This window comes from Chiloscyllium plagiosum, chromosome 18 (genome assembly GCF_004010195.1).
Source record: "Chiloscyllium plagiosum isolate BGI_BamShark_2017 chromosome 18, ASM401019v2, whole genome shotgun sequence".
Classification (NCBI taxonomy): domain Eukaryota; kingdom Metazoa; phylum Chordata; class Chondrichthyes; order Orectolobiformes; family Hemiscylliidae; genus Chiloscyllium; species Chiloscyllium plagiosum.
This window is the reverse complement of record NC_057727.1, coordinates 2,022,313-2,034,861: the sequence shown is the minus strand read 5'-3', so window position 1 is coordinate 2,034,861 and position 12,549 is coordinate 2,022,313. Positions and strand designations below refer to the sequence as shown.

The 12,549-nt window shown below is 47.6% G+C and overlaps 1 protein-coding gene across 1 annotated transcript in view; it reads right to left on the bottom strand.

Annotated features, from left to right (window-relative positions):
* Positions 1 to 11,784: 11,784 nt before the first annotated feature.
* lsm3 (LSM3 homolog, U6 small nuclear RNA and mRNA degradation associated) overlaps positions 11,785 to 12,549 on the bottom strand; it is a 266,968-nt gene continuing 266,203 nt past the window's right edge. Inside the window, exon 5 of the mRNA XM_043707563.1 lies at positions 11,785 to 11,908. Within this exon, the coding sequence (XP_043563498.1) occupies positions 11,800 to 11,908 (109 nt within the window). The 3' untranslated portion in view covers positions 11,785 to 11,799. The remainder of the gene's footprint in view (positions 11,909 to 12,549) is intronic.

Below are 12,549 nucleotides of genomic sequence, written 5' to 3'. Positions count from 1 at the left end.
GAGGTGGGAATTGAACCCGGGTCCCTGGCGCTGTGAGGCAGCAGTGCTAACCACTGTGCCACTGTGCCACCTCCAATATTTGGAGTCACCATTTTCAGGACAGAGTGAGGACATTTGGCTTTCTCTCAGTCAGTAGTGAGATTTGTAAACTCCCTGCATTAGAAGGCGGTGGTGATGGGGTCATTGGGATGGATAGATTCTTATTAGCCAGTGGTCAAAGTTCAGCTAGGTGAAAGTGGGTACTGCAGTTGCTGGAGATGAGAGTCAAGATTAAGCTCGAAGTTCATCAGGGATAGATAATCATTTGTAGAAACTTCTCAGATATTGAAGCAGTCTGTGTCCAATGCAGCGAGATCTGGATAATATCGAGGCTTGGGCTGACAACTGGCAAGTCACATTCACGCCACACAAATATCAGGCTATGACCATCACCAATAAGAGACAATCTCATCACCATCCCTTGACATCCTGGGCTTTACTATTGAACAGAAACTACTATTTCTTGAAACTGGACTCACCACAGAAACATAGCGGCTCAAGAACAGGTCAGAGGCTGGGAATACTGCAATAAGTAACTCCCCTCCTGACTCCCCAAAGCCTGTCCACCATCTACAAGGCACATGTCAGGAGTGTGATGGAATACTCCCCACTTACTTGGGGCTGCAGCTCCAACAACATTCAAGAAGCTCGACACCATCCAGGACAAAGCAGCCGCTTGATTGGCACCACAACCACAAATATCCACTCCCTCCCCCACCGACGCTCAGTAACAGCAGTGTGTACCAGCTACAAGGTGCACTGCAGAAACTCACCAAAGATCCTCAGGCAGCACCTTCCAAACCCACGACCACTTCCATCTAGAAGGACAAGGGCAGCAGATACATGGGAACACCACCCCCTGCAAGTTCCCCTCCAAGCCCCTCATCATCCTGATTGGAAATATATCTCCATTCCTTCAGTGTCCCTGGGTCAGAATCCTGGAATTTTTAAAAAGTTAATTCACAGGATGTGGGTGTCACTGGCTGGACCAGCATTTATTACCCATCCCTAATTACCCAGAGGGCAGTTAGAGTAAACCACATGGTGTCAAAAGCAGACCAGACCCAGTAAAGACGACAGTTTCCTTCACTAAAGGGCATTAGTGGACCAGATGGGTCTAATCCAACAATTGGCCGTGGATTAATGGTCATCATTAGATTCTTAATTCCAGATTTGATTTATTCAATTCACGACCACCATCCGCTGGGTTCCCAGAACATTAGCTGGGTCTTTGGATGAACGATAATGCCACTAGGCCATCACCTCCCTTAAGGGTATTTCTCTCCCTAAGGGCATTGTGGGTCTACGTACAGTGCATGGACTGCAGCGGTTCAAGAAGGCAGCCAACCCCCACTCAAGGGGCAACTAGGAACGGACAATAAATACTGGGCCCACACACATCCCAATGAGGAATGAAAAACATGCTGGGCCACAGGCAGTGGGTAGTGACTGAACTTTTTTTCCATTCTCCAACAGACAAGGCAGCAAAGAGCTCAATGTAACAAAACGCTCAGATCTTTCAATGTCTGACAGTAACCCTAACCCATCCTGCTACACTGTTTGGAAGAGTTTGTATTGTGGTGATTGGGGAATGAGTTGGTGCTTAGATTGGCAATGCCAGTCCAAGGGGTTACTTCATGCTGAGGATTTGTGGTGAGTGTAATGTCCAGCCCCTGCCATCATTGGGGGCAGCAAGAAAAAAAACACAATGAAACCTTTGTGTCTTTCCAGCACTAGTGACCCTTGTGGTTATTGGATTGGTCTGATTTGCTGTATTGCTTGTACAAGCTGTTACACGGTGTGATAAAGCAACAAATATCAACAACCCATATTTCCATCAGATTTAACATTTTGACATCATATCACTTCATCTATCTGATGGCCAAAGCGAGAGTTTCAGTTTGGTTCTTGTTCAGAACATGCAGTAATTGCTAAAGAATTTAATTACAGTTGGGTGACTCGCTCAGTTGTGTGTTGCGTAACATTAACTATTGACCCCATTGATTTACAAACACCCCAATAAAACATTCATCATCCAACCATGAATTCCTGTAAAACCACACCTTAGCACCGCCCTCTATGCTCCATGGACGGGGTGACAGTGTAGAGGTAGCTTTACTTCGTATCTAACACTGCCCCAAACAAACATTCCCAGGATGGGGACAGCGCGGTGTCAAGGGGGTTTCACTCTGTGTCTAACCCCATGCTGTCCCTGTCCGGGAATGTTTGATTAGGACAGTATAGAGGGAGCTTTACGCTGTGTCTAACCCCGTGCTGTCCCTGTCCTGGAATGTTTGATTAGGACAGTGTAGAGGGACCTTTACTCTATATCTAACCCTGTGCTGTCCCTGTTCCCAGAATGTGATGTTATAATTCCAGCTGATGATAATATTGGATAAATCAAATTCCCATATGAAGCCTGTCTTGATAGAGAAACAAAAGCTTGACATCTGGCAGCATCTGTGGGAGAGAAACAAAATGAATGTTTTGGATCTGGTCACCATTCCTCAGACTGGATGGTAGCTGGGGAAATGTTGGTTGTCATGCAGGAGATAGGGTGGGGGGAGGGGGTGAGAAGTAAACGATAGAACATAGAACATAGAAGAATACAGCGCAGTACAGGCCCTTTGGCCCTCGATGTTGCGCCGATCCAAGCCCCCCTAACCTATACTAACCCACTATCCTCCATATACCTATCCAATGCCCGCTTAAATGCCCATAAAGAGGGAGAGTCCACCACTGCTGCTGGCAGGGCATTCCATGAACTTACGACTCGCTGAGTGAAGATAGGTGTGGATAGAGCTCAAAGAGAGAGAAGGACAGTTGTACAGGCAAAGGAGTCGATAAGGATCGGGCTGGGAGGGTGACTAGCTGCTAATGGAAACTGTTAGTGGCTAACAATCGGTAGTGTGCAATGGCAGTCTGCGTGATAACAAGGCCTGGTGTTGGGGTTGAGGGCTAGGCCATGGGGGAGTTCAGGCCCTAAAATTATGAACTCGATATTGAGTCTGGAAGGTTGCAGGGTCCCAAAGTGAAAAATAAGGTGCTGTTCTTCCAGCTTGTGTTGAGCTTCACTGGAGCACTGCAGCAAGCCTGAGACAGAGATCTCGGCCAGGGAACAGAGTGGAGTGTTAAAGTGGCAGGAAACTGGAAGCTCAGGGTCTTTTTTGCGGGCAGAATGTAGGTGTTCTGCAAAGCAGTCACCCAGTAATGCTTGACTTCCCCAGTGTAGAGGAGACCACATTGTGAGCAGTGAATGCAGGAGACTAGATTGTGGGAAGTGCAGGTAAAGTGCTACTTCACCTGGAAGGTGTGTCTGGGTCTTTGGATAGTGAGAGGGGAGGAGGGAAACGGGCAGGTGTTACACCTTCTGTGGTTGCAGGGGAAGGTGCTGTGGGGCTGTGAGGGGGAGGGATGTTGGGAGTGAAGGAGGAGTGGACCAGGGTGTCCCGGGGAAATAGTCCCTGCGGAAGGCGGACAAAGGAGGGGAGGGGAATATGTGTCTGGTGGTGGCATCTCGCTGGAGGGGGAAAGAAATGGTGGCTAATGATCCTCTGGGTGTGGATGCTGGAGGGATGGTAGGTAAGGACAAGGAGAACGCTTTCGCTGTTACTGGAGGGAAGAGAGGAGGTGAGGGTTGAAGTGCGGGAGATGGGTCAGACCCAGCTGAGGACCCTGTCTCAATCCCAGTGCTGGGGAGTCCTCAGGTGAGGAAGAAGGTGGACATTTTGGAAGCTCCTTGTTGAAGTTGGCCTCTTTGTAACAGGTGCCATAACGATGGAGGAACTGGGAGAATGGAATGGAGTCTTTACAGGAAGCAGGGTGTGAGGATGTAGAGTCCACAGAGCTGTGGGAGTGGGTGGGTTTATAGTGGATATCAGTGGCCAGGCTATTCCCAGAAATGGAAACAAAAATGTCGAGGAAGGGAAGGGCGGAGTCAGAGATGGACCAGGTGAAAGTGAAAGTGGGGAGGAAATTGGAAGCTAAATCAATGTACTTTTCCAATTCTGGACAATAGAGGGAAGCAGCACCGATGATATATCGGAGAAGGAGTTGTGGGTGGGGGCCGGAGTAGGACTGGAACAAGGAATGTTCCGAGTACCCCACAAAGAGACAGGAATAACCGGGGCCTATGACAGCAGCCATGGCCGTCCCTCAGACCTAAAGGAAATGGGAGGAGTTAAGAGCAAAGTTGTTGAGGGTGAGGACGGGCTGGGCTGGGTGGGGGGGGTGGAGAAGGTTCAGGTGTTTGCCCCAGGAAGAGGCAGAGAGCCCTGAGACCATCCTGGTGGGGGATAGACCTGGAAAGGGAATGCACATCCGCGGGAAAGGGGAGGCAACTGGAGCCCGCTAACTAGAAATTCTGAAACTAGAGTAAAGTGTCAGAGGAATCACGGATATGTGTGGGAAGGGATGGACAAGGGGTGGGAAAACATCTAGTCAAGGTAGGAAAAACTGGAACTGTGGAAGCAGTGGGTCTGCCTGGGCAGTGCTGTCTGTGGGTTTTGGTGAGGAGGGAGAAGCGAGCTGTGTGGGGCAGGGGGTCTATCAGTTTGGAGACAGTGTGGGGGGGGGGGGGGGGGGGGAGGTGGGGGTTGGGAGATCACTGGATGAAATTAGGTCAGTGACTGTCGTTAATACAATGGCCTGATGTTCCATGGTGGGGCGGTTGTCCGGGAGAGATAGGAGGAAGTGTCAGAGTGCTGGTGCTCAGCCTCTGCAATGTCCAGGTAAGTCCGCCGGACTAAAACAGTACTGACTTGATTGAGTGTGTGTTTAGTTTTTATGATTTGTTTATGGTAGAGATCTGTGACTGAACATGTTCACAAGAGGCTGCCAATGTACTTTCAGCAAAAGAATGTAAAAGTTTCTTTACAAATTGCAAGTAAAACATAGGCTGCTTTGCATCAAATAAGAACTCTTTTCAGTGTTCACATGGCAAATAACATCTTAACCCTTTTACTCACCACAATGAACTCAATCCTCTTTCTGAATCTCCAGTGTTAATGTTTTACTAAAATTTCTTGCTGGGATGGCACTTTTTCAGGAAGAGAATCAAGGTTTTGGGCAGGAGCCCTTCATCAGTATGAAGGGTTCTTGCCCGAAACGTCGATTCTCCTGCTCCTCGGATGCTGCCAGACCAGCTGTGCTTTTCCAGCATCACCCTCTCGACTCTGATCTCCAGCATCTGCAGTCCTCGCCTTTTCAGGAAATTCTAAGTTCAGCTTATGCTATTTTTAACAAATGTTTCTTCCTGATTCCGTTACACAAACTGCTCACACACCTCAATGATCATATATTGCTCCTTAAACTCATCTGCTGCACAGCTTTCTGCTTCTAGACCCCTCTCTTGTCCCTGACAGAAGGAGATGACTCCTTCCTACGCTCTCACTCTCACTGTGACAGACTCTTGCTCTCTGAGTTAATGTGTACACTGTCTTACTGCTCCTGGGTCTTTCTGCTTGTCAGTGATCATGGCCTTCTGTCGCTAGGCAACCACAGTATTTTAGGACTCTCCCTTATTTTTTTCCTGTTGTGCTGAAGTGCTTCACCTGAAGGGTTTCAGCAACTCATTAAAACACATATAAACAAACTGATTTCCAGACACCTTGTTCCTTTCTCACAGATCTCACAAGTGAAAGTAAAACTTATGGAGGAATCTTACTTTTTTTTGGGAAAGTGTGAACCAGGTCTGCTTTGTTGGAGTGATTCTGTATCAAGGTGAGCCGAGTTTCCTTACCATGTCTTACCGAACCTGGCCACTGTTTGTGCCCTCAGGTTGACAATCACACCTTATTCCCACACTCACATTTTACCACCTTCACAGGTTAACTCCCATCTCAGAGAGGAGGCGGGTTGGTCCTCCTGAGGAACCAGCATCCTTTGGGGCCCATGTTCAGAACTAACACTCACGTCCAGGAGGGCTGCCATCTGGGAGGTGTGCTGCTCAGTTGTGCTAGGCGCCAGGGCAGATGGCAGAGAATCATAGAATCCCTGCTGCCATGGTCTGAGTTATAGGGAGAGGTTGGACAAGCTAGGACCTTTCTCTTTAGAGCATAGGAGACTGAGGAGGAATCTTATAGAGGTGCATAAGATCATGAGAGGCATGGATAAGGTCAATGCACCCAGTCTTTTTCCCAGGGTTGGGGAATTGAGGACTAGAGGGCATCAGTTTGTGGTTAGAGGGGAAAGAATACAAGGGACCCTGAGGGACAACTTTTTACACAGAGGGTGGGACGCACATGGAATGAGCTGCCAGCAGAAGTGGTTCAGGCGGGTACATTAACAACATTTAAAAGGCATTTGGACAAATACATGGAGAGGAAGGGATTATAAGGATATGGGCCAAGTGCAGGGAAAAGGGACATCTTGGTCAGTGTGCACCAGTTTGGGCCAAAGGGACTGACTCCATGCTGTAGGACTCTGACTCTAGGACTCTACAGTTTGGAACAGGCCATTCAGCCCATTGAGTCCACACCAATCCTCTGAAGAGCTCCCACCCAGATCCCTCCCTCCACCCAATCCCTGTAACACTGCATTTTCCATGGCTAACCCACCTAATCTGCACATCTCTGGATGCTACAGGGCAATTTAGCACGACCAATCCATCTTACCCTGCACATCTATGGACTGTGGGAGGAAATCGGAGCACCTGGAAGAAACCCACACAGACACGGGGAGAACGTGCAAAGTCATCATGTTGAGGCTGTACAGGATATTGGTGAGGCCTCATCTGGAATACTGTGTCTGGTCGCCTTGTTATAGGAACAAGACTATCCAGCTGGAGAGGGTGCGGAAGAGATTTACCAGGATGTTGCCGGGTGTGGAAGGTTTGAGATTTAAGAAAGGCTGGATAGGCTGGGACTTTTTTTCACAGAAGCATAAGAGGTTGAGAGGCGACCTGGTAGTAGTTTATAAGATAATGAGCGGTAAGATAGATTTGATGGTAGCTGTCTTGAAGGAAGGAAGTGAATGTACTGTTTCCAAATTTGCAGACGACACAAAAATAGGTAGAAAGGCAGGTTATGAAAGAGGTACAGATAGTTTATGGAGGAATGTTCATATGTTATTTTTTTTTACTCATTCACAGGATGAGGGCATCACTGGCTGGGTCAGCATTTATTGTCCATCCCTAATTGCCCAGAGGGTAGTTAAGAATCGACCCCATTGTTGTGGGTCTGGAGTCACATGTAGGCCAGACCAGGTAAGGATGGCAGTTTCCTTCCCTAAAGGACATTAGTGACCCAGGTGGGTTTTGTTTGTGACAATGGACAATGGGTTCATGGTCACCATTAGACTTTTTATTTTATTTTATTAAATTCAAATTCCATCATCTGCCACGGGTGAGATTCTTACCCAGCTCCCCAGGACATTACCTGGCTCTCTGGATTAACAGTCAGACGATGATATCACTGGGTCATCTCCTCCCCCTTGTAAGTGGGCTAAAAGTTAGCAAGTGGATTATAATGTGGAAAAATGTGAGGGTGTTCATTTTCCAAGGGAAATAAGCATTATTTAAATGCAAAAAATGCAGAAAGCTGTGACACAAACGGACTTAGTCATAGGTCTTAGACTCATACAGGACAGAAATAAATCCTTTGGTCCAACTTGTCCATGCTAACTGGACATCCCAATCTGATCTAGTCCCATTTGCCAGCATTTGGCCCATATCCCTCTAAACCCTTTCTATTCATATACCCATCCAGATGCCTTTTAAATGTAATTGTACGAGCCTCCACCACTTCCTCTGATTTGATTTGATTTGATTTACTGTACTCTCATGTACCTAAGTACAGTGAAAAGTTTGTTTTGCGAGCAGTACAGGCAGATCATAGCAAACGACATACAGATCATAGGGTGCTGAGACAGTGAGGTATACAGGGTTACAGCTGTACAAGACTCCTCTTGCAAGGATGCCTACCTTGAAGAAGTTTTCCTCCTCTCTCTACAAGAATCTCAGGGAGTCCCTCTCCCACTGCAACTCCCAGGTCATTTCCTCTGCCCTGAAGCTCTTCAACCCTGTCCTGAACACCTCCATCCCCACCCCCACTCACCTACTGTACTCTATGCTACTTTCTCCCCACCCCCACCCTCCTCTCATTTATCTCTCCACCCTGCAAGTACTCTGCCTCTATTCCTGGTGAAGGGCTTTTGCCCGAAACGTTGATTTTCCTGCTCCTCGGGTTCTGCCTGACCTGCTGTGCTTTTCCAGCACCACTCTAATCGAGAATCTGGTTTCCAGCATCTGCAGTCATTGTTTTTACCAAGAGGTGTGTAAAACAATATCAACATTATTGGAAATTAGTGAGATCCATTCATGAGTCCAATGATAGCGGGGAAGAAGCTGTTCCTGAACCTGTTGGTGCGTGTGTTTAAGTTTCTGTATCGTCTGCCTGTGGAGGAGATTGTAGGAGCGCATTCCTGGGGTGGGAGGGGTCTTTGATGATGGCGGCAGCCTTTCCACGGCAGATCCATGTATGAAAATTGAGCATTAGACTTCAGGCAGCTCAAACCTGTTACTGACAGAGCCACACAATCAGATCAGGTTTGGAAATGTTTAGCTGACGTTTCAAATACGCAAAGGCGTAAGGATTGCTGTTTTAAAAACAAGGATAGTGACTTAGACTGCAGCTTTCATGCACGGTCATTGACAGGAATGCTTTAACTGTCTCCTACATGTAAAAATCTGTTCAAGGTAAAAGCTGCTAGTAGTGAATGGTATATGGTCGAATGGAGATGTTGAATGAGGGCGGGTGCGATGGTTCCAGCATCTGAGTATTTGTAACTTTAACTCTCGATACTCAAACACCAAGTGTCACAACGTACTGAGATTCGACCTGTCCTTGTTGTTGCGAAGGATGGGTCTGGCCACACTATTGCAGAATGCTCCAAATAGTTACACCATACTATACCACACGGCGTGGAAAAGTTCACAAAGAGAAACCCCTTTGACCACAAGGTCCGTCAGGAATTGGTCAGCACATAGCATCTTCCAGATCTTGCAGTAAGGAGAGGATGGATCCTGTCGGGTTGTTCCCTGAGCAGACTGTCAAAGTCATTTGACTTTGGGGTACTTCTGCACGAATCACAGAAAGCCAGCACACAGGGGGAGCAGGTAATCAGGAAGGGTCATGGAATGTTGGCCCTTATTTCAAGGGTGTTATAGAGTCATAGAGATGTACAGCACAGAAACAGACCCTTCAGTCCAACCCATCCATGCTGACCAGATATCCCAACCCAATCTAATCCCACCTGCCAGCACCTGGCTCATATCCTATCCAAATCCTTCCTATTCATATACCCATCCAAATGTCTTTTAAAGGTTGTAATTGTACCAGCCTCCACCACATCCTCTGGCTGCTCATTCCATACATGTAGCACCCTCTGTGTGAAACAGTTGCCCAGTTGGTCTCTTTCATATCTTTCCCCTCTCACCCTAAACCTATATCCTCTAGTTCTGGACTCCCCCACCTCAGGGAGAACACTTTGTCTATTTACCCAATCCATGTCCATCCATGACGTCTATAAGGTCACCCCTCAGCCTCCGATACTCCAGTGAAAACAGCCCCAGCCTGTTCAGCCTCTCCCTATAGCTCAAATCCTCCAATCCTGGCAACATCCTTGTAAATCTTTTCTGAACCCTTTCAAGTTTCACAACATCTTTCCGACAGGAAGGAGACCAGAATTGCATACAATATTCCGACAGTGGCCTAACCAATGTCCTGTACAGCTGCAACATGACCTCCCAACTCCTGTACTCAATACTCTGACCAATAAACGATTATGCTCGCATCCAAATCATTTATATAAATGATTAAAAGTAGTGGACCCAGCACCGATCCTTGAGGCAATCCACTGGTCACAGGCCTCCAGTCTGAAAAACAACCCTCCACCACCACCCTCTGTCTTCTACCTTTGGCCAGTTCTGAATCCAAATGGCTAGTTCTCCCTGTATTTCATGAGATCTAATCTTGCCAACCAGTCTCCCATAGGGAACTTTGTTGAATGTCTTACTGAAGTTCATATAGATCACATCTACCGCTCTGCCCTCATCAATCCTCTTTGCTACTTCCTCAAAAAACTCAATCAAGTTTGTGAGACATGATTTCCCACGCACAAAGCCATGTTGACTATCCCTAATCAGTCCTTGCCTTTCCAAATACATGTATATTCTGTCCCTCCGGATTCCCTCCAACAACTTGCCCACCACCGAGGTCAGGCTCACCGGTCTATGGTTCCCTGGCTTGTCCTTACCACCCTTCTTAAACAGGTTGGAGTATAAGAATAGGGAAGTCTCACTGCAACTGTACAAGGACCTGGGGAGACCACACCTGGAGCGCTGTGAGCAACCTCGGTTCCTTATTTAAAGAAAGCTCTCATTTCATTGAGAGGCAGTTCAGAGAAGGGGCTCACCGGTCTATGGTTCCCTGGCTTGTCCTTACCACCTTTCTTAAACAGGTTGGAGTATAAGAATAGGGAAGTCTCACTGCAACTGTACAAGGTGCTGGGGAGACCACACCTGGAGCGCTGTGAGCAACCTCGGTTCCTTATTTAAAGAAAGCTCTCATTTCATTGAGAGGCAGTTCAGAGAAGGATCCCTGGGATGGAGGGATTGTCTTATGAGCAAAGGTTAAACAGGTTGGGGCTCTACTCCCTGGAGTTTACAAGAATGAGGGGGGATCTCACTGAAACATGTTGGATTCTTAAGGGGCTTGACTGGGTCAATGCTGAGAGGATGGTTCCCCTCATGGGAGGGTCTGGGACCAGAGGGCACAGTCGCAGAGTAAAAGGGCACCAGTTTCAGACTGAGATGGGGAGGAATTTCTTCTCTGAGAGGGTTGATAGTCTTTGGAACTCTTTACCACCAAGAGCTGTGGGGGCAGGGTCCGTGTGGATATTTAAGGCTGAGAGAGAGAGAGATTCTGGATCAGTTGGGAATCAAGAGAAAGGGCAGGGAAGTGAAGGTGAGGAATGTCAGATCAGCCAGGATCCTATTGAATGGTGGAGCATGCTCGAAGGGCTGAGTGGCCCACTCCTGTTCCTATTTTCGATGTTTGGAGAATGATGCTTCAATATAATCTAAGTGCTGTGACTGCTGACTGATCAGGTGGAGCTTTGTTTCTGACATTACCCACATCAGCTGACTGGAGCCACCCCCAACGCATCCAGGAACACAAAGTGTTGTTGGCTCTGCGGCTGCTACTTCATGAGTGCCCACTGAATTTGACGAGGAATATGTGGGTCTGACAAACAGAGGCACTGCCCCTTGCTGGAGTGAGGTTCCCAACGGTGATCCCTTTGTGAGGGTGGTGGAGAACTACCACACAACCCGTGGAGGATTTCCCAAAACTGACACTAAATCTATTTTTGGGAAAATTCAGCCCAAAGCTTTTTTCTCCGTCGTCGAATATTCCTGTTGACATACATTAAATCCCTTTGGAAAATAACAGGCAGCAGTTTCATGCCCATGTCCTCTGTAAAACAGCCCCCACAGAATCAGCACTGGCTTCAACATGTGGTTTGAATGCTTCTCATATTGAGGTTTTGCTAAAATCCCTGCGGCTTACAACACAATTTTCAAATCATCAGAGGCACTTTGACATTCCTGTGTCCATTCAAATATCATGCATTTCTCTAACAAATCTGTCAAAGTCGACCCCAGCATTTTTGCAGTAATTGTCCCTAAAGATTTCTTCCAGGAATCTGGTTGGAGATTTGTTAACTGATGTTGATTTTCATTCCTGGCTTTGGATAGCGATCCTACATAGTCTGTAAAGACGCAGTGAAATGGATCTTCAGAGCTGGCATTGGGATTGGACATCCAGGGTTAACTGACATAACTAAACCAAGAACTGTGGATGCTGGAGAGCTGAAAGAAAAGCAGAAATTGTTAGAGAAACTCAGCAGGTCTGGCGGTGACTGTAGAGAGAAACCTCCTCTGTGGGAAAGCCCCTTCACCCACCTCCAACACTCTCCCTCCACCTGGACCCCTCCCTCAGGCCTTTCACCTGCACTCGATGTGGTCATTTCTCTGTCCCCCTCACGCATTCTAACCTCTCTCCCTTGGAACAGACTTCACTCTACACTCTCCGATCCAAGGCGAAGGTGAGGGCTGCAGATGCTGGAGATTAGAGTCAAGATTAGAGTGGTGCTGGAAAAGCACAGCAGGTCAGGCAGCATCCGAGGGAGCAGGAAAATCAATGTTTCGTGCAAAAGCCCTTCATCAGCAATTAATTCTGCCCTTCCATTCCTGATGAAGGGCTCCGGCCCGAAACGTCGATTCTCCTGCTCCTCAGATGCAGCCTGACCTGCTGTGCTTTTCCAGCCCCGCTCTAATCTTGACTCTCAGATCCAACCCTGATTTTATCAAGTCTGATGATAAGGGTGGTGCTGTTTTAGTCCGGCGGACTGACCTGGACATTGCAGAGGCTGAGCACCAGCACTCTGACACTTCCTCCTATCTCTCCCGGACAACCGCCCCACCATGGAACATCAGGCCATTGTATTAAC